Raw genomic sequence first — 20,431 nt, 5'->3', positions numbered from 1 at the left:
TGTTATTTTGGTGCAGGCTAGAACCCACTTGCATGAGCTAGCTGCACAAAGGCGGAGTCTCATTTCAGGCCTGGAGGGACTCCCTGCACAGGGAGGGAGACTGGGGACAGGCCTGAAGGGACTCACTGCACACAGAGGGAGACTGAGGACAAGTCTTGAGGGACTCACTGCACAGAGAGGGAGACTGAGGACAAGTCTTGAGGGACTCACTGCACAGAGAGGGAGACGGAGGACAAGCATGGGGGTGACTCACTGCACACAGAGTGAGACTGAGGACAAGTCTTGAGGGACTCACTGCACAGAGAGGGAGACTGAAGACAAGCCTGGAGGGACTCACTGCACACAAAGGGAGACTGAGGACAAGCCTGGAGGGACTCACTGCATACAGAGGGAGACTGAGGACAAGCCTGAAGGGACTCACTGCACACAGAGGGAGACTGAGGACAGGCCTGGAGGGACTCACTGCACACAGAGGGAGACTGAGGAGAAGCCAGGAGGGACTCACTGCACACAGAGGGAGACTGAGGACAAGCCTGGAGGTTTAGAAATGGTTAGAAACTGCGCAGAGTATCTCTCTCGGACCTCTGTGTAACTGGAGCTTCGCAAAAAATGGGCAACATAGGAAAGCAAACATTAGCAAAGCCAATCCATCTAGCGTTGGGTTCCAGGCTTTGGGTTAGGTTAATAGTTGTTCTGTATTGCCATCCACTGCATAAAACGCCGCCGTGGAAGTTGCCAGGCCTTCACTAATATTTAAAAAAAATATAAACACGCATTTTTTCTCGAAACACACACAGTGTCAAAGTGGCCTCTGAGGGGGTGCTACTTTGCGTGTGGATGTGTTCATTTTGACAGGGTTTGCTTTTGCCCTCGCTCAGGATGCAGTAAGCCAATGGCTGAAGTGGGCTGGGCCAGGGGGTTCAAAGCAGCGAGCAGAAGAGAAGTGTGAATGGCACAACAGCAGACCAATGGGTGAAGAGGGCTGCCTGAACGCCCTATAAGTAAGAGCGAAATATATGATATTACTAGAACGAGAAGATCTTGGTTCACACCACACCTGAAAAACAAACAATAGATGAGGCTTCCTCAAATATGGTAGTCCAAAATCGTCGCAATGTATCCTCTTCCGACGACCTGCAACTACTACAATTGATGTGCCCTACAGAGACGTGTCAGCAACGACCCTTGCACTGCAAACGAAACCCTGCTAGCTGCACGATTAATGCACACTCTTGTACTCCCTCGCTGCAGTGTACACCCCCTACGGCACTCCTCAATTGCACTTTACTACATCACCGTAGCACAAGAGGTGCCTGCTGCGTTCGAAAATCATGCACCTGTGCTGCACTTTACATACTGCACCCTCAAACATTATTTGATGCACTTTAAATGGACGCACTGTCCCTCTGGGTGAGGACCTGGCTCCCTTCTCATAGCACTTTACTCGAATACACCCTTCTGCACTTAAGGGCACCTATGTCAGATGCGCGTTATTCAGTAACGTACCTGCAGCACGTTCAAAGCACATTACTCATTTGATTTTCACTTTAAATTCACACGCTAATTCAAGTTAAGCTCGTGCACAATCACTGGACTTTAAATCCATATACCCGGGTCATTTTGTGTGTACAGATGTCGCCTACACTTTAACTCATTCCAACCGTAAATACTATACTAGACAACACCGCTGCACTTCGGATGAACACGTTAGCACACATTACGCGGTATGCTTATATTGTGAAGCTGAAGTGCAGGGAATCCCTTTCCTTCAACTGCACTTTAAAGGACATTTTTTCGACTAAAGTCTCCTAAACGTTCCCGTGGCATTTCGAGATCACACCCATCTGCACTTTGCTATTTATTAATAGGTTACCGAATGTATTTAAGGATTAACCGCCCCAACTTTTTTTATCAGCTCCACTTTCACTTATTTATTTCCCCTCTTCATTTTTTTGGGGGGGGGGGGTAGCCTAACGGCCAAAACTGTCGACTTTGAATCTGAAGAACCGTGTTGGAGTCTCAGCGTTGGCACAGCGTCCTGTGATTCTGGGCAAAACACTCACTCTCCCTGTAGCTATAAAAAATGAATGTGTCCTTGACTGTGTAATGTAGCTGGTGCTCACGTAAAGCGCTCCGATACCTTCAGGTCGAGTTCATGCTTTATAAACCTGCAACAAAAAACAGTTCTTGCAACGAGACTTTTGACACCACTTGTCTGCTATGCAGGGAATACAACGATACAGAAAAGGGGGTGGTGATGAACAGAGTGTCTGAATTAAGCAGACCACTCTTACCCAGTCCAAAGATCAGGGCTTGATCCATCACCGTTATTTATCTCACTGCCCCATCCCAGCTCAGAACCTGGCTATATGCAAATTAGTCTGTCCCTGGCCCAGTGCATCATGGGAACAGGGCAGACCAAACTACCAAGCCAATTCTTCACCAGAAAGGAGACAAGCTACCGGGGACCGGTTTCTGGCATTTCAGCCTCTTCGGCCCGGCTTGCTTGAATCCAAGCAAGCCGGGCCGAAGACGCCTGAAATGGCAGAAACCGGTCCCCGGAAGCTTGTTTCCTTCCCAGTGTAAGAATTGGCTTTTGTAGTCTGGTCTGCCCTGTTCCCATGATGCACTGGGCCAGGGACAGACTAATTTGCATACAGCCAGGTTCTGAAACTGGGATGGTGCAATGAGCTAAAAAACGGTGTTGGATCTAGCCCTGATCTCTTGACTGGGTGAGAGTACTCTGCTTAATTCAGAGACTCTGTCCATCACCACCCCTTGTTGTAAATTATTTTGTCCACCCTAAGCGTGGAAGGGTATACTCAGATGTGAGTCCCTTGCTCATTGCACCATCAGGATTCAAGCAAGCCGGGCCGAAGACGCCTGAAATGGCAGAAACCGGTCCCCGGAAGCTTGTTTCCTTCCCAGTGTAAGAATTGGCTTTTGTAGTCTGGTCTGCCCTGTTCCCATGATGCACTGGGCCAGGGACAGACTAATTTGCATACAGCCAGGTTCTGAAACTGGGATGGTGCAATGAGCTAAAAAACGGTGTTGGATCTAGCCCTGATCTCTTGACTGGGTGAGAGTACTCTGCTTAATTCAGAGACTCTGTCCATCACCACCCCTTGTTGTAAATTATTTTGTCCACCCTAAGCGTGGAAGGGTATACTCAGATGTGAGTCCCTTGCTCATTGCACCATCAGGATTCAAGCAAGCCGGGCCGAAGACGCCTGAAATGGCAGAAACCGGTCCCCGGAAGCTTGTTTCCTTCCCAGTGTAAGAATTGGCTTTTGTAGTCTGGTCTGCCCTGTTCCCATGATGCACTGGGCCAGGGACAGACTAATTTGCATACAGCCAGGTTCTGAAACTGGGATGGTGCAATGAGCTAAAAAACGGTGTTGGATCTAGCCCTGATCTCTTGACTGGGTGAGAGTACTCTGCTTAATTCAGAGACTCTGTCCATCACCACCCCTTGTTGTAAATTATTTTGTCCACCCTAAGCGTGGAAGGGTATACTCAGATGTGAGTCCCTTGCTCATTGCACCATCAGGATTCAAGCAAGCCGGGCCGAAGACGCCTGAAATGGCAGAAACCGGTCCCCGGAAGCTTGTTTCCTTCCCAGTGTAAGAATTGGCTTTTGTAGTCTGGTCTGCCCTGTTCCCATGATGCACTGGGCCAGGGACAGACTAATTTGCATACAGCCAGGTTCTGAAACTGGGATGGTGCAATGAGCTAAAAAACGGTGTTGGATCTAGCCCTGATCCCTTGACTGGGTGAGAGTACTCTGCTTAATTCAGAGACTCTGTCCATCACCACCCCATCACCACCCCTTGTTGTAAATTATGCAGGGAATACAAGCTTCAGGTCACACTCAACATCCAGACCCTCTCCAAGTTACATTTTACATTGCACTTTACAGCGGTAGGTACGGGTGGCACTTTGAAGGGATATACCCGGGACCTCCACAGAGCTTTGCACTGGTGGTTACAGGCGGCACTGAATGGACATCGCCGCACAACCCTCCAACCCCAAAGACACAGCACTTCACTCCAGTAGTTATGGCGGCACTTTGAATATTGCTGCTGTGAAAGCTTTGACTCCGTCCTTCAGACCTGAACTTTGACGTCACACTCCACTCCACAGCACTCGGGGTCGTGCTCACTTTATTTCTCCCGAATTATAATTACAAGAAAAGGACGGCGCAGCCGACAACACCAATAAGACCCCACAAAGGAAGCAGTAAATCAAAGGCTCCGACCCAAGTGAAAATCTGACCTGGAGGCGCCTAGAACCCCATCTGACCCACCCTAAATGACACAAACAGAAAATGATTCACTGCAACAACAAAAGCATTTTAAAAACAAAAATAAAGCAATGCCGAGATAACAGACAAACGGAAAGGGAATATCAGCGTATTTAAGAAAGACAACTGAAAAATTAATTTCGGAAAAGACAACTAGTGACTCAAGCGCTCACGCGCGTGTGCACCCGAAACACAAACATACCCCGTCTCCGTTTCCAAGCCTCTCTACACCCCCACCCCCCTACACTGCTCAGCTTATCTTCCTCTCCTCTGTGCCTCCGTCCCTCACTGCCTCTCTCCCGGTCTTCTTTCGGCCCCCGCTCTCTTTTCGTTCACCTTTCTCCCTCATTTTCGACATCTCAAACTTTCCCACTTCTCTCCCTTTCGCCCCCTCTCTCTAGGACGTGAAATGGGCAGTCTGACCTCAGTAAGGCGCGTGCTATCCTCAACGATCATCTCTCTGGGTGTCCAGGGTCACACAGGGCGTGCTGCAGATCTCTCCGGGTGCCCAGGGTCACACAGGGTGTGCTGCAGATGCGGCTCTCCCCGGGTGCCCAGGGTCGCACAGGGCGTGCTGCTGATGCAGTTCTCTCCGGGTGCCCAGGGTCACACAGGGCGTGCTGCAGATGTGGCTGTCTCCGGGTGCCCAGGGTCACACAGGGCGTGCTGCGGATCTCTCCGGGTGTCCAGGGTCACACAGGGCGTGCTGCAGATGTGGATCCCTGAGTGCCGGCGCCGCCTGCGCTCCCTGCAGTCCGTCTCGTCTCTGGCTGCCGCATTTGGCAACCCCCGGCCGCGCTCCTTCCTGCCTTGAATACCGCGCCCTCATTATTCAGGGCTCTGTCATTAGCACCCGTCCCCGCTGCCGGAATTATGAATGAAAAGCCTTGTTGTCCTTTACAAATAAACCAGGCTCCCTCAGTCAGTCAAATTCAAATGGAAGTGACTGCCAGACAAAGCAGCCCCATGACGGACAGTGCTCTCAGCAAGGGATCAATACACACAGGAAGTTTCCCGCCGCACAATGCAGATAGCAGCGTCGTGCTCACTTCCAACGGGGAGCGCAGGGAGTGTTTGCTGGCACTTTAAAAAAAAATCCTTAAGATGCTATAAAGCCGCTGAGGTATAAAATGGAAAGTGCTTAGCCTGCCTGTACGGAAATATCTCACAGCGCGGCGGAGGAAGTCACGGACGCCGGGCACTGTAAATCTCCGGGAGTTTAGCTTGTTTGTTTACACCATGACGATGATCTAAAGAGAAGGCGAGTGTGATAGAGGGGGAATCTGCGGGCGCGCCACCGTCCCTCCCACTCGCCACACACCACCCAGCAGATCACCAAACCAAAGCGATAAATCCAGCCCCTCCCTCCGTTCGCCCCTACCGCCGCTGCAAGCAGATTCCATGCTTTTCGCAAACATTTAACCTCAGCTTCTCGACGTGAACACGTCAGGGCAGGGGCCGGCTCAACTGTGTGTGCACTCGGCGCTTTTTGTGGCCGCCACAATGCTGAGCATAATGCCCGAAAATCCATCTTTAACATCTCGACGTGTGGGTAGTCAGGCTGGGCCCTGAGAATGCCAGGCGTGCCAGGGGGAACAAAGGGTCGCCGAGGCAAAGACTACAGGGGGGCAGGAAAGGCACGGACAGCGGGAGGGGGCGGGAACGGCACACGGTCAACGGGAGGAGGGGCGGGAACGGCACACGGACAGCGGGAAGGGGGGGCAGGAACGGGCACTCACCTGGACTTCTTCCGGCGGCCGTGGTCGGCATGAAATGAGGAAAACAAACACCCCAAAAAAAAGCGAAACTCCGCCCACCGCCCAATGACGATGCAAAAAGGGTGTAGAGCGAAAAAAATGCAGGAACGCCCACGAATCTGGTCCGGCCATGACGGACAGATCTCTGTTCCAATGGCTAGCCTCCATTTATGGAGCTAGCCAATGGAACAGAGGGCGTATTCAAGTCCCCCATACTGAAAACTAAAGATTTCTCCTGGGGGCGGAGCTAAAGCTCCGTGCCCCAGGCGAAACCTAAAAATGTATTTTTTTAATTTGAATTGTGAGAGACAATAATAAATATAGGGTTTCTCATAACTCAATTTTAATCTTCACTTATCATCTATGAACTGCACCTAGTTCCCATACACTCTACTACTCTCATCTGATAGGAGTCATAGCAAAACATCCTCGGGCTCCCCTTCGCTATGATAGGGTTGTAGCCCTTAGGGTTACTAGTGTGACTGTAAAGAGGAGACCCAGATGATGAAGCATGTCACCATCTTGGTGAGTGATGGGAATCCGGAAAATTAGTTAATATTTTTCTCAAACTTTTTCTTTTTAGTTGCGGCGAGAGTCTCAGTGGTGTGTCTTCTCTGCAGATCTTGCCGCATATGGAAGTGATATATAGATATATATATATATATACACACACAGATATATATAGTAAGTCATATATACATTTGCTAAGGGCACCGAAAGAATATCTATACATTTTTAAACAAGTAGTATACATTTTGTACGATAAAGTGCACATATCTAAATACATATAATCAAATTATACATATGTATTTACATGCACAGGCATTTGCTGTACATGTGTGTTTGAGTGTGGTGGTCATGTAGGAAAGAGCAGGCTCTTGAGGGGTCTTATGAAAATAAGATAATTATCCGTGACTTATGTTTGGGGGTAATGAGTTCCATAGTTTGGCTGCTTGAACAGAGAAAGTTGTACCACCCATGTATTTTTCTTGTATGCTGGAGTTTACAGAGGAGGTGCAATTCTTGAGCGGAGGGTCCTTTGTTGTATATATTTGGCGATTGTATTCCTAATAAAAAGTGGCCCGGTTCCATGTATTGCTTTATGGGAGAGGGAAAGCTGCTTGAGGGTGGATCTTCTGACAACCTGCAACCAATGTAGAGCCCTCAAGGCAGGGGAGATGCGAGCTTGTGGCTTTAAAAGTAGGAGTAGTCTGGCAGAAGAGTTGTGAATCTGTTGTTGCTTTTTCATAGTGGATAAAGATGATCCATGGTACAGACCACTGGCGTAATTAAGTTTGTACAGTACAAGAGAGATAGTAGTCTGGACCTTGTGTGAAAATCCTAGGTGTGGGACGATGAGTCACAGAGTTTTCATGGTATTGAAGCTTGATCTTGCTTACTTGTCCACCTGGGCCTGCACTGATAATTTGAAGTCCATGGCCATTCCAAGGTTTCTAACTTTCTTAGATACTGTAGGAGGTGGTCCCAGTTCATCAGGCCAGGAGCAGAGTGGGTCATGATTTTTCCAATCACCATATGTGAGTATTTATGTTTTGGAAGCATTCAATTTGAGGTGTCTCCATGTCATCCACTTATCAATGGCTCTGATGCAACTGAAGATTTTGAGTGTCCAATGTCTTTGGAGCTGTCCAATTTAAGGAGTATTTGTGTGCCATTTGCATTGTTATATCATGTGTGCTGAAATGTATTGATCATTGCCGGGAATGATTTCATGTAGATGTTGAAAAGCATGGGTGAGATGATAGAGCCTTGAGGGACCCCTGCTTTTGTAAAGAACGGTTTAGATGAGAACAAGGGAGTATGGATGACATTTGTCCTTTTTTGAAGGTATGATGTGATCCAGTTGAGAGCAGTCCCCTGTATGCTGGCTTAGTGTAGTCTTTGGATTACAGTGACATTGTCAACTGTGACAAAGGCAGCTGAACGGTCCAAGAGAAGTGGTACAGCGACCCCATTCTGGTCTATTGTGTTTGTAAGGTCGTCCAAGATGGAAATGGGGGCAGATTCTGTGCCTCTTCCTAGACAGAAACCTGTTTGGAAGTCAGAAAGTATGGAATTATCTTAAATAAATTGTGACCACTGGGCAAATGCTGCTCCTATCAGTTTGACTAGAAAAGGTCCATTTGTAATTGGTCTGTAGTTGTGTGTGTCATGTAGGTCCAGGTTTGTTTTCTTTAATAATGGGTGTATGTGGGCCTTTTTTTAAATTCTTCTGGAAAGAGTCCTGAAGTTAATGAACTATTGATGATTTTTCTTAATGGTGTGGCAGCAGATGTAGATAGAAGAATGTTTTTGAAGATTTGCGGTGGACAAGGCTCAGAAGGACAGCCTGTTGACCTGCTTGCTTTGATCACAGGCCTAAATTCACTTTGTGATAACTGTTGAATGCAAAGGATGGGATAGCCTACTCTTACAAAAAAAGGAAAAAAATGTCAAATTGGCTCTTGATCCCAACAGGAGTTTGTTTCACAGAACAGCAAGTACAGAAAAAAAGGAGAGTGGCAAGTTGACACCTAAAAAGGAGATAAGTACAGGAGGCACAGTGTAGAAGAACACGGATATGCGGATGGGACATAGATGACTAACTTGTTGTTTATCAACGATAGAGCTATTCTGTAGACTAGGGCGTATGTAAAACAAGGGTCTTGATCAGAGAGGACCTTGGGAGGAAGCAGAAACCACCAAAAGTAGTTATCACATGAACAAATTGACAAGTATGATGCGGTAAACATGCAGTGCATTCTGTACTATTTACAAATTTTAAAAAAGAAGGGCAGAAGCCAACTCCAGGGACAGAGAGACCATGCAGCTCCAGGCTGCATGGAGTCTGTTATTAACTGAAGTGAAAATATCAGTTCACCCAAGGAGCAATGAATCGGCAGGAAGGCAGAGATCAGTATCAAATTAAAAGCCCACATTTAATTTAATGTGATCAACCAGAGTGGCAGAGCTGCTTTTTTCAAACTGCAGGAAAGATAGACCTCAGAGATCTGCCTGCGGACAACCATTGTCTTATCTGCACTTAACTTTAATAACGGTGTGGTGATACAGGCACGTGGCCATCATACACTGTGGTAACAGGACAACGAGACAATATGTCAGATAAAAAAATGTTTAATATCTTGGTGCTATCAGAAAACATGCAAAGGCGGAATTCCCACAATTGGACACATCAAGCCGTGGCTGAAAGAACACATTCAAGGTTAAGAGAAAGAGCACATCCCTGATGGAGATCACACTTCCTTGACTAAAATTTGGAGGTAAACAAGGGAGAATATGACGGCTTGAGTAGGCTAGCTTAATAAGGATCCAACCCAGAACAGTTACACTTTTTAGTTGGACAACCGAGGGTAGTGGAACAAAATATTATGCTAAAAGATGGAAAAGGCAGCTGAAAAGCAAGCAATATCGTCCGAATCATCAGTATCACCCATAGCATGTCATCAAGCATATACACCAGGTCTAATTCGGTCTACATTTGCGGCCTAAAAATACCTTGTTAAAATTCAAAATATGTTTGGGTCAAGAAAGGTTTTTATTTTTTGGGATAATAAAAAAAAAAAAAGGAGGGGGGGATAAACCACTGCTGTCTTTATTTGCCAGAGAAAATCTAAAGCAGAGTAGTTAGTAAGTTTTAACAGTTGTGTAGACTAGTACAGAAAGGTTACACTTGAAACATGAACAGAACATTTTGCTTCCACTCCCTTCAAAATCGTTGGGGAGAACCTTAACGGTTACCTCTTGACTCCACTGTACTGCTAAAGGACAGCTCTACCCAGAGGGGCTCGAACCTGTGGTGATAAGAGATGTGTACCAAGATCAATACACGCCAATGATGTGCCTTATTTTTAGGGCCTGGCTCAACAGTGCAGCCGCCTGAATGACCTGTAACCAATTCTTCAAATAATACATAAATAAAGTGGGGTTTGGTTTCGCCCAGCGGAGTATTTCCCTTTCACATAATGATGTTGGCTGCTTGGGGTATCTTTCTGCCTCCAATGAACTGTTTGCAGCTGAGTCCAGAAGGTACTATTTGACATCTAAAAGCTACTCTAAATAATCATTCTTTCAATTTGTTTTTTTCCATGTGCATTGTATTCAAAAAGCGATCTTTAACTTCAGCAGACTTTTTTATGCTTTGGTGAGGAATCAAAATGCAAGCCAGATCATTTCACTTTGTCAATGCTAGTTGCCTGCTAGTTTTCACAAAGCTTGTAGAGCATTTCGCATTATATATTTTTTTTTAACTCATTTTTATTTATTTATTCACATGTTTATTACACAAAGAGAACGCATATTGTTGTCCTTAGAAGTGAAAACAAAGTACAGCCGAACGATCCCCACTTCTTCCCTTTCAATAAAGGTCCCTCAAGACAAACACTGATATGGTGAGAATACTCCTTGCCAATGAAAATATGTCCTTGAATTTGCAAGAGTTTTATTGGATTGAAGCATAACAAAGCCATTCTAAGATAACTTAACTCGCATTGCGGGGACACCAACCCTGATTAATGGACATTCCACCGAGTCAAATATTTCCCAGACTTGGTGGGAAAAGACCACTGACATCCTGTCAGTCATACAGTGATGAAATCTATTTTTTCTACTGCCCACATACACAAACATACATGCAAGAGCACAAAACTTGGTATATACACAGGGTGTAGAAATGCGAAATCCAAGCACTCAATAAAAAAGAATGACGGTAAGCATTTATTCTTTTGGAACCCCCAATGTGCAGCTTGCTACAAAACCACTTCCATCTGAACGTCAGTTCAACTGGAAAGATAAACACAGAGCGTGACGGAAAACTATTGATGTAAGGGTAAACACATCACGAGACATGCAAGGAATGACACTGGATTTCCTGGGGCCTGCAGAGAAGACCACGAGACACGGAAAAACAAATAGGACAGGCAGCTGGTACATCACAAAAACAAAGGATGGTTATGTATCTATTTAAACAGTGCTTAAACCTCAGTCTTCATTACTACGTAGTGGCAAGTCCGTTTTACGGTATGGGCAAAGTGGGTACCAACCCAGGGGCCCCGTCTTCTAGGAGGGAGGACTCATAAAAAGTGAGAATTCTGTGCATAAACAATTTTTTTTTTTTTTTAAACATGACAGTTGATCATGTCCTTAAACCTTTGCACGCTCAGGAAGCTGGAGGCAAATCACACAATAATATTTCTGTCTCACTTTACTTCACCTCACCTTCGGCCTGACCCCTGCATTTACCCTCTCTGCATCCCTACCCCCTTCAATTCTACCTCACCTCTCTCTCAATATACCTCTCTTCCCCACCTCTCCCAATGATCTCTAACGGGGCTCCCCGCTTTCTTTACTTCTCTGTGCCTACCTCCACCTCATGCCTCTCAACGAAACTTGGTGTCAGACCACATTCGGGAGGCCACAGGCAGCAAGGGGTTACTGGGCCAACAGCTGTAGGGGTTGAGGCCTTTTACCACTGCTGTCCCAGAGCCTACCCTAATATGGCTCTGTAAACTAGGCCTAGTACAACATTTCCCACAACTGAATTTCAGTAGAAGGGATGGCAGTTGGTGTAGGGGTTACCCAGGCTCAATAATCAAGACCATGCTCCCAGCAGCACAATAAGAGCAATGTCCAGCCCAGTGTTTCTTTTTCATAGAAAAAACAAGTACTTTATTACAAAGAAAACATAGAATTTCACTACACAATAATACACGAATACCCAGTTCATTGGTGCTTGTCTCTGTGCCCTAGAGGCCTCTGCCATCTGGGTCTGCACCCGTCTTTAGTGGGTGCCCCCTTTCCACTGGGATCCCCCTTTCCAGGTTCAGCGTTTGAAATAATTCTAAGGATGCAGCTCATGCTCTCCATCGTTTGCATTGGCATGGAGTCTCTCGGGCCAAGGCCTGTGCAGTCTCACCAAGTTCATAGCAGCAGCTCAGGGACACATTCAGTGCTCCCACGGCAGCAGGATCAAGCCTTCATTAACCATGCAGCACTCGTCGGAGCAAAGCAGCACTTGGCTGTGCAGTGCATTGCTTGATGGGTTGCAGCAGGAACAGAGGCTACTTGCAAAGGAACTCTTTTAGGAGGTAGGCAATGAGCTGCAGATAGCGTCTCACTTCTGCACTCCAACAGCAACTTAACGCATGGGGCGACTCACTCCGATATTCTAAAAAGTACATGCCACACCTTTTAAAGAGCAACAGCAAAACAGTAGCTGATGACAATTCTTCAACGCAGCGAAAGCCAGGTGCTATCTTCAGCACACAGTGCCTTGAGGTTGATAACCTTGAATCTTCAGGAGGCAACCCAGAGAACTTCATGGGTCACTTATATCTTATACACATTTTCTGACCCAAAGTCACACTTTGCAATGCCGGAGGTCAACACAGTCCACATGTGGGGTAACATGGGCCATGTTGGACATGTCCCTTCTTAGGGGATTTCCCTAAAACCTTTTGCTTTTTCTCCTCCTGGTTTTTGCAAATTCTCTTTTCACGGCCTTAGGACTCTGGGCGCTTTCCCACAGTAATGCAATGTGAAAGCACAAGGGCCCTTCCTACCCATGCTAGGAAGGGGTGCTTACTTGATTGTTTTAGGTGTGGCGCATTTGAGTGCCATGTCAAAAAGGTACACCACATACATATGGCAGGTAATGCACTGGCTAATGGTGGGAAACAGCACTTACTGTGCCACCCACCAGAACAGCTTTCAAACATCTATCACGCCTCGCATTGCAGACCAGTGAGTGTGCATTTGCTGTTGTGCTCAGGTTGCAACCATGTGGGGAGCGCATAGTCAACGCTCCACTCCCAGATGCACTGCGCATTTCTGGATACCAGATCCAACTATTCGTCATCCATTTCACCTTGATTTATATTCATCCTATTTTGACCGAAATGTTAACGTGCTTTCTTCCTCTTTAGAATTAATCCACATATGAAACAAATTGTATTTGGGAAACTTCTCATATTCACAAGTGCCCATCCAGGCTTCATTGAAAATACGATCCAATACAACAGGTAGTTCAAAGCAGCAGTTCTTTATTCCAACCCAATGCATTTCGGGCTTTCACTAGCCCTTCGTCAGGGGTAACTGAAAGTTAACAATAGCAAAAAATTACTTTAATATTTTTCCTTATTCATTGCATCAATCTCGATATTACCCAACATATTCATCATTTAATGATTCTCATTTCATTAATTTAGTGCCCGATTTTCATCTAGTGTCCGTGCTCTATTACTTTAAATCTGTGACTGTCATATACATATTAAAACTAAGTATATCTCTCTACATTAATCTAATCAGACTTAGCCTCTAACAATCATGTATTATGCCCTACGGCGGGAACTAACATCCGGAAGATCAAACCCCATTCTTTTCACATTTTAAATCATTCCTATTTCGCATGTTCGTAACTTACTACCTTCCCCCATCTACCATATTAGCGTTAGTTCCCGCCGTAGGGTATAATACATGATTGTTAGAGGCTAAGTCTGATTAGATTAATGTAGAGAGATATACTTAGTTTTAATATGTATATGACAGTCACAGATTTAAAGTAATAGAGCACGGACACTAGATGAAAATCGGGCACTAAATTAATGAAATGAGAATCATTAAATGATGAATATGTTGGGTAATATCGAGATTGATGCAATGAATAAGGAAAAATATTAAAGTAATTTTTTGCTATTGTTAACTTTCAGTTACCCCTGACGAAGGGCTAGTGAAAGCCCGAAATGCATTGGGTTGGAATAAAGAACTGCTGCTTTGAACTACCTGTTGTATTGGATCGTATTTTCAATGAAGCCTGGATGGGCACTTGTGAATATGAGAAGTTTCCCAAATACAATTTGTTTCATATGTGGATCAATTCTAAAGAGGAAGAAAGCACGTTAACATTTCGGTCAAAATAGGATGAATATAAATCAAGGTTAAATGGATGACGAATAGTTGGATCTGGTATCCAGAAATGCGCAGTGCATCTGGGAGTGGAGCGTTGACTATGCGCTCCCCACATGGTTGCATTTAATGATGGTGCTGTGAGGGCAAGGCACTGCCCAGTTTTGCACGCAAATTGCCAAGGATGTTTAAAGACTTATGGATTAAGCAATGACTTTTTGAATACGGTGTGCATACCACCTCTTCCATGTTGTGCTCAGGTTGGCATTTCTAAACCAGTAACCAATGCTGAGTTGGCCATTTGCTACCACTACGACACCCTTAGAGTAAAACCTATGGGGTGGAGCACGTGGTAGGCAAAAGGCAGGACAGGTACACAGGGGTGTTCCCTGCCTAGATGATGAAGACCCCCCTCCATGTGGGTTTTCCCCACCTAGAAGGTCCGCACTTCCCATAGGAAAATACCAGGGTTTTGCTGATTCTCTTTAAGTGGCCTTAGGGCTCAGGGCACTTTCCCACTGTAAATGCAGTCTCAGTGAGAAGAAACCTCCACCAGGGTCAAGAACAGCAACCCCTCCATGATTTGTTACTCCTGTAGGGTTAGCACTTTCTTTCTTTGCTCAGATGATGGATATATTAGCACCCAGAACAGTCCAGTAATTCCCCCTTCTGAATGGACGCCAATCGGTCTTCCCTCACCTCTGGGGTGTTAGTTGTAAGCAAGACACCAGCCCTTGGCTGCATAGTAGTCATTGAGTAATATGTGGATTTCCCCATCCTATGTAGAGGAGACCACAACAAGCAAAGATGGGTCTTGAGGTCCCATCTTTATACAAGGCCAGGTTCGCAGACGGAGGATTTCTATTTCAGGACGGTTTCCTTGGAAACTGTTTGGGTTTGCTCCCAATATAAACCCTGGTCAGGTCACCTTCTAGGCTAAGCCTCTATCTGCAAGGATGCTATGCCCAGCAAGACAGTCTCCAGGTGGAGTGCCCGACACAGAAGTACAATGAGGTGAGAGCAGGCTGAACCTAGGTATTTACCACCCCTCCTCACAGAAATAAGGGAGACAATAATCTGTGCCCCTTCTAAGGACTCTTTACCCTAAGAAGGAATACTGCAGGTCTCACTCTGTACCCCTGCCATCTACCTAAGGTCAGCAGCAGTTAGAGTCATGTCCAATCCAATGCATAAGAAGGGCCTGGCACTTCTAAAGAAAGTCGGTCTCCCCTTTTATCACCACAGCATCTGGTGTTTCCCGCTCCCATCTAAGAGATGCCCGCAATACACAAATGCTCTCTGTCTCTTTTACCTTGGTCCAGGCTGTGGGCTTCTAAAATGGAACACCGAGGCCTAGCTCCTTCGTGCATGGCACATTATCAAGTCTAGCACATGCACACTTACAATGCACAGGATATTGTATTTAGGATTCCAGGTTCGTCTTCAGCGCAGAACTTTAGATAAATGGGCCTGAAACATGCATTCATGTCTCAAGGGTATAAGCCTATTAGCACAATTCGTTAACAAGGTAAGCTGCCACCATTGCACTCCAAGCATGAAACCGGCGACTGGGAGAGTAGTCCCCTGTCACTTTGAGGGTGACCCCCCTCCCAGTTCAGGACTAGATCCAGAACCTACTGCTGTCAAGACTGGTCAATACGCATACACCGGATTAGGGTGTGGCATGACCCAAATAAGGATCACAAGTATGCAATTCAGGCATACAGGGGACACAATTGTATATCGTACAGGGGACATTCCCGTACCAACCCTTGGTGTTCTGTTTCCATCTCAGTTCTTCAATCTTTTTCACATCTCTGCCATAATTAGCTTGCTCTCTTCATCTTTCTATTCCTCGTCTCTCTTTACCTCTCTCTCGGCCCTCTTTACTTCACAGCTCTCCAACTAACCACTAGCTCTACCTCATTTCTCTATCTCACATCTTTCTCACTACCTCAACTCCCAACCCCACCTCTCTTTCTCCAACCTCTCAATTTAACGCACCATTTGTTTGATACCCAACATCTTATTATAGGATGCATTTTCAGTCTTTTAGTACCATCTGCATTTTCTAATTAAAAGAACGTTTTATCTCCTCTAGATATCAGTGATCTGGAAATGGATTTCTGAAGGACCATTGAACAAAGAAAAGACAATTTCACATTAGAACAAAAACACCCTATAGACAGCTTTCCCCCCCTAAAACAATGTGTTATGCTTTTGAAATTCCTGGCCATATAATCCATAGGGCGAACAAATGTACATAGTCATGCTACTCTTTTTCTGAAAATAAGAATCGTCTGCCACATATATAAAACAATTCTAATATCACTTCAATTAACTCTCTCTCAGATCTTTAGTAAACCAACCAGAATTTTTAATATTTGCTTATATACCAAAGCATTTAATTGTACAAAGGCATGAACGCATCAGATTACATTTCTAGACCACCTGTTATTTCTCTGAAGTCTGTAAAAAGACATTGCTCCGCCTACCCCAAGAGATCTGTGGCATCTTCGCAGCAGCATGTAGTGAGTCACAAAAACTCTACAGCCATAAAACAAATAGTGAAGATACCCAGTGCTTTACTGCTCTTCTGTAAGTGAAACACTGAACCCAACAAATCCTGTCATTGGGTCTCGCTCCGTAATAGCACCTTTTTTAGCCCACAAAAGCAATATCATTTTGATCACAAAACGTTCATTATGCAAAATAATGCGCCAAAAAGTCTGTTAGATTGTGGTGAGCACCTTGTGAGTACTAGGCCTCATGGTTGGGGAATGAATACTGACACAGTGATAAGGTGTAACTCGAACTGGCCACTAGGTAGACCCCCATGACCATGTATTAACTTTTCCCTTTTGCCAGAAACCGGTCCCCGGAAGCTTGTCTCCTTCCCAGTATAAGAATTGGCTTGGTAGTTTGGTTTGCCCTGTTCCCATCATGCACTGGGACAGGAACAGACTAATTTGCATATAGCCAGGTTCTGAGCTGGGATGGTGCAATGAGCTAAAAAACAGGTGATGGATTAAAACCATGATCTCTTGACTTGGTAAGAGTATTCTGCATCATTCAGAAACTCTGTCCATCACCACCCCCTTTTTCCAAAATCGATTTAACTTTTCCCTAATGTCACTGCAGCAACTGTTGTTTCCGACAGTGGAGTGTCCATCTGTTGACCCCCCCAGGCCCCCAACGACAAACGTATATCATGGGATGTCCCATCCCCAACATAAAGTCCTTGCTTTATGGATCACATAGTTTCATGGATTCAAGACAGAACAGTGTACACCAGGATTCAGACAGGTGACCTGCGGAGTGCCCACAGCAGATGTCATGAGATAGCTCCTCCACAATACAGACTAGGATGTCTCCCATTTGCTCCAGTGTAATGGATGGATGTTTCACTTATATACAGCTTCATACTCTCAACGAGGCACCAAAGCGCATTTGTGGACAAGTAGCACACTACTTTGTGAGTGATGTCTCGTTATAAGTGTACTAAAAATGAAGCAAGGTACATGCTGGAAGGTGAAGGTGACACATTCATTCTGCTGGACATGGTGTGTTTTCTGTGGGGGTGCTTTTTAGATGGGTGCAGTGGGCAATAGCTTCTGAATCAGGCATTGAATGAGTCACAAACATAGACTAGTTATAATAATGATAGCTACAATGTGTTTATCTAGTGCTGTGTTATACTTTTAAGTTGATGGGTGTTTACTTAACATATGTTTTATATCGTATGTATAGTTTATCTATGTGTATATGATCTGCATTAACCGTAACGATTCTTTACAGTATTAAATATTACGCTGTTGTAGGTATATAAATAAACAGGTCTCTCTGGGGTGTTCCCGTTGTAATTACAGGTAACAGAATGTGAATATGTGTTAAACTGCTTGACAGTAAAGAGGTCTCAACAAGAACTGGGTTTCCTTTTCACTTATCTGTGTCACCTCTTAACTACCCCTAGACAGATTGTGCATGCTACATTTCTTAGAAGCAGAATTTAAAAGTGTTCATTTTCAACAGGTTACATACACAAATTGCATGCAGAAATTCTCACCTGAAAATTGACACTCTATTGATAATCTATTATGGTTACTAACGTCCATTCCCTATTTTTTAAAAGGTGCACACTGTTCACCTCTTCCTTCCGACTGCCTCTTTTGTATACAAGTTTCTCCAAATCTCATGCGTATCCGTTTTAAGCTCTTTAAGAAACCATAACTATCCTATTAATTCAAGCAAGCAATTGCTTCTCACATAACCTCCACTAATGATCACAATTGTGTCAATAATGTACCACAATAAAATTGGCATAAATGCATGGAATAAGCATTTAAGACTAACCCCAAAAAGTAATGAACTAAGCTCAGTAACTTTGAGCTCACGTGTAGCGTCCAAGTAACACTCGCCATAAAGCACTTCGACGCCTCGTCATGGGTAGTAAGTGCAATATAAATGCAAATTAAGTGTACTGAAATTGCAAGGAATCCAATGTGGAAAGCATTTTGGTGTTGGGTGCGAGTTACCCTTAGTTTAGGACACTGCACCTTGGCATTCAATGGCAGAAGGGGATGGCAGGGTAGAGCGCTTGCGCTTTCCATTAATTTATTGTGCTAGTTCGACTGCTTCGAGTAAGTCTGAGAAACCAACATGCTCCCATCAGTGCTCCAGAGGGTTACCTAGTCCAAGTGCAGTTTGTGTCACTCGGATGCATATCCTGGTTACACTCACCTCTGTACAGCAGATGAGCCGCTCCTTCCCATCAACTGAGCCCCTAGACCCGCCAGCAACCGGCAGCTCCGCGCACATGCCATGATCTGCCCCACTGCCCTATTTCACTGCTCACTCAGGACTTTTTGCAGCACAGGAGCCCCAGACCATGCCTGCTAATGTCACCTTTCACTTCCTGTCCGTCGCGCTAATATTTCCCCTCGGTCTCTTCAAACTCTCTCCAAGGTTCCGGAACTCAGGGTTTGTAATCTAAGGATGTGGTGAAAGACGGAACTAAAAGACCATATTTTCATGTCGATACGGTCGGCCATCTTTGAACAGCTCTCCCTGTCGATGGCTTCCTATTGACGTATTAAGAACTTTCTATCCCTCGTTTAACTTTTCATATTTGCCTGAATTCTTCCACGGCTTTTCAAATATTACGGCGTTATGTTGAGATTTTGTTGGTGGTTTTTGTCATTGTCAGCTTCTATCGGAAAGACTTTAATACGTTTTTTGCCAATTATTATTTTATGTTTCTTTTCAACAAACGGACGTTTCAGCTTTTGCTAGGGCTGTGTTGTTCATGTAATTCTGAAATCTAAACGATTACCAAATTATCAAGCGTACACGAAAATAGCTGAAATGAAATACAAGAAGACTACGTGGTTTATTAAATTGTTCTCGATTTGCGGTATGTAAAACATAGATTCTCTCGTACATTAAAACAAGCGTTGGCAAAGCCAATATGTCATGCCTATGTGAGATTTATTAGTTTACAACTGTAAGCAAAGAACATATATTTTAAACAGAACCAATTGCTTTGAATACACCAATAATAGTTTCTTTACAATGCATCTTAAATGAACAAAGATGAACAGAATTTGCAGTCCTGCCAAGCGTCACGCAACAGGCGTGACGCTCACGCATCTCAGTGCGGTGATCCGCATCACCGCACTGAAATTAATTGTCACGCATTTTGGCACCTGCCAGCCGCGCCACCAGCGGCGACTGTGCCCCGGCTCTCTGCTGCTCAGAGAGAGGTGCTGGTTGCTGAGCCGAGTTCCGAATAATTAACCAGACTGCTCTCAGCTCTGTGAAGTGGCTGAGAGCAGCGCTACAATGTGTCTCTGCACTCCAGGCAGCTGTATTGCTCTGGACCATGAATGCGGCGCCAGCGAGGCGACGCGCGGTCAATCACCGGCGTGGCACCATGGGGGCCGGATGTTCCGCCGTAGACTGCAGTCACGTCCGGAGTAACTAGGCAGAAGCGGCGGGGGAATCGGAAAGAGTACAGGCGAGAATCGAGTCTCTCTCATACAATTGCGGGGCCGTAAGAGGGGGCATGAATGAACTTGTGCAATGGGCGTATATGGCAGCTGGCGCTCGCAAAATAGACTGCCGCGCATTGTGTGATCCAGACGTGATAGACCCGACCCCACCGGTCCTCTTGTGAACTTGCAGCATTTCAGGTACAGTCAGTTATGGCAAAATTATTTATAATTATGGCAGAGCTCGCATGTGCAGACGGCGGCCGCAACTTAACAAATGTCCGCACGCACATGATTGCAGCCAGTAATGGGCTCGTTAATTGCCTTACGCCAGTCCAGGCTGGAGCCACATCCCGCCCTAACAGCCCACAGCACCACCATCCCCGTGTGTGGAGGACAGGGAATCTGTTAGGCCTCATCTGCCCTGCTGCCTCCAGTCCCGTGTGGGCTCTTTGTTCTCC

The 20,431-nt window shown here is 45.4% G+C and overlaps 1 protein-coding gene across 1 annotated transcript in view; it reads right to left on the bottom strand.

Annotated features, from left to right (window-relative positions):
- Positions 1-18,941, bottom strand: part of MRPL3 (mitochondrial ribosomal protein L3) — a 347,579-nt gene extending 328,638 nt beyond the window's left edge. Inside the window, exon 1 of the mRNA XM_078663875.1 lies at positions 18,721-18,941. Within this exon, the coding sequence (XP_078520001.1) occupies positions 18,721-18,803 (83 nt within the window). The 5' untranslated portion in view covers positions 18,804-18,941. The remainder of the gene's footprint in view (positions 1-18,720) is intronic.
- Positions 18,942-20,431: the final 1,490 nt, after the last annotated feature.

This window comes from Lissotriton helveticus, chromosome 10, assembly GCF_964261635.1.
Source record: "Lissotriton helveticus chromosome 10, aLisHel1.1, whole genome shotgun sequence".
Classification (NCBI taxonomy): Eukaryota; Metazoa; Chordata; class Amphibia; order Caudata; family Salamandridae; genus Lissotriton; species Lissotriton helveticus.
Note: the sequence above shows the minus strand (reverse complement) of the source record. Positions and strands in the feature narration are given on the sequence as shown.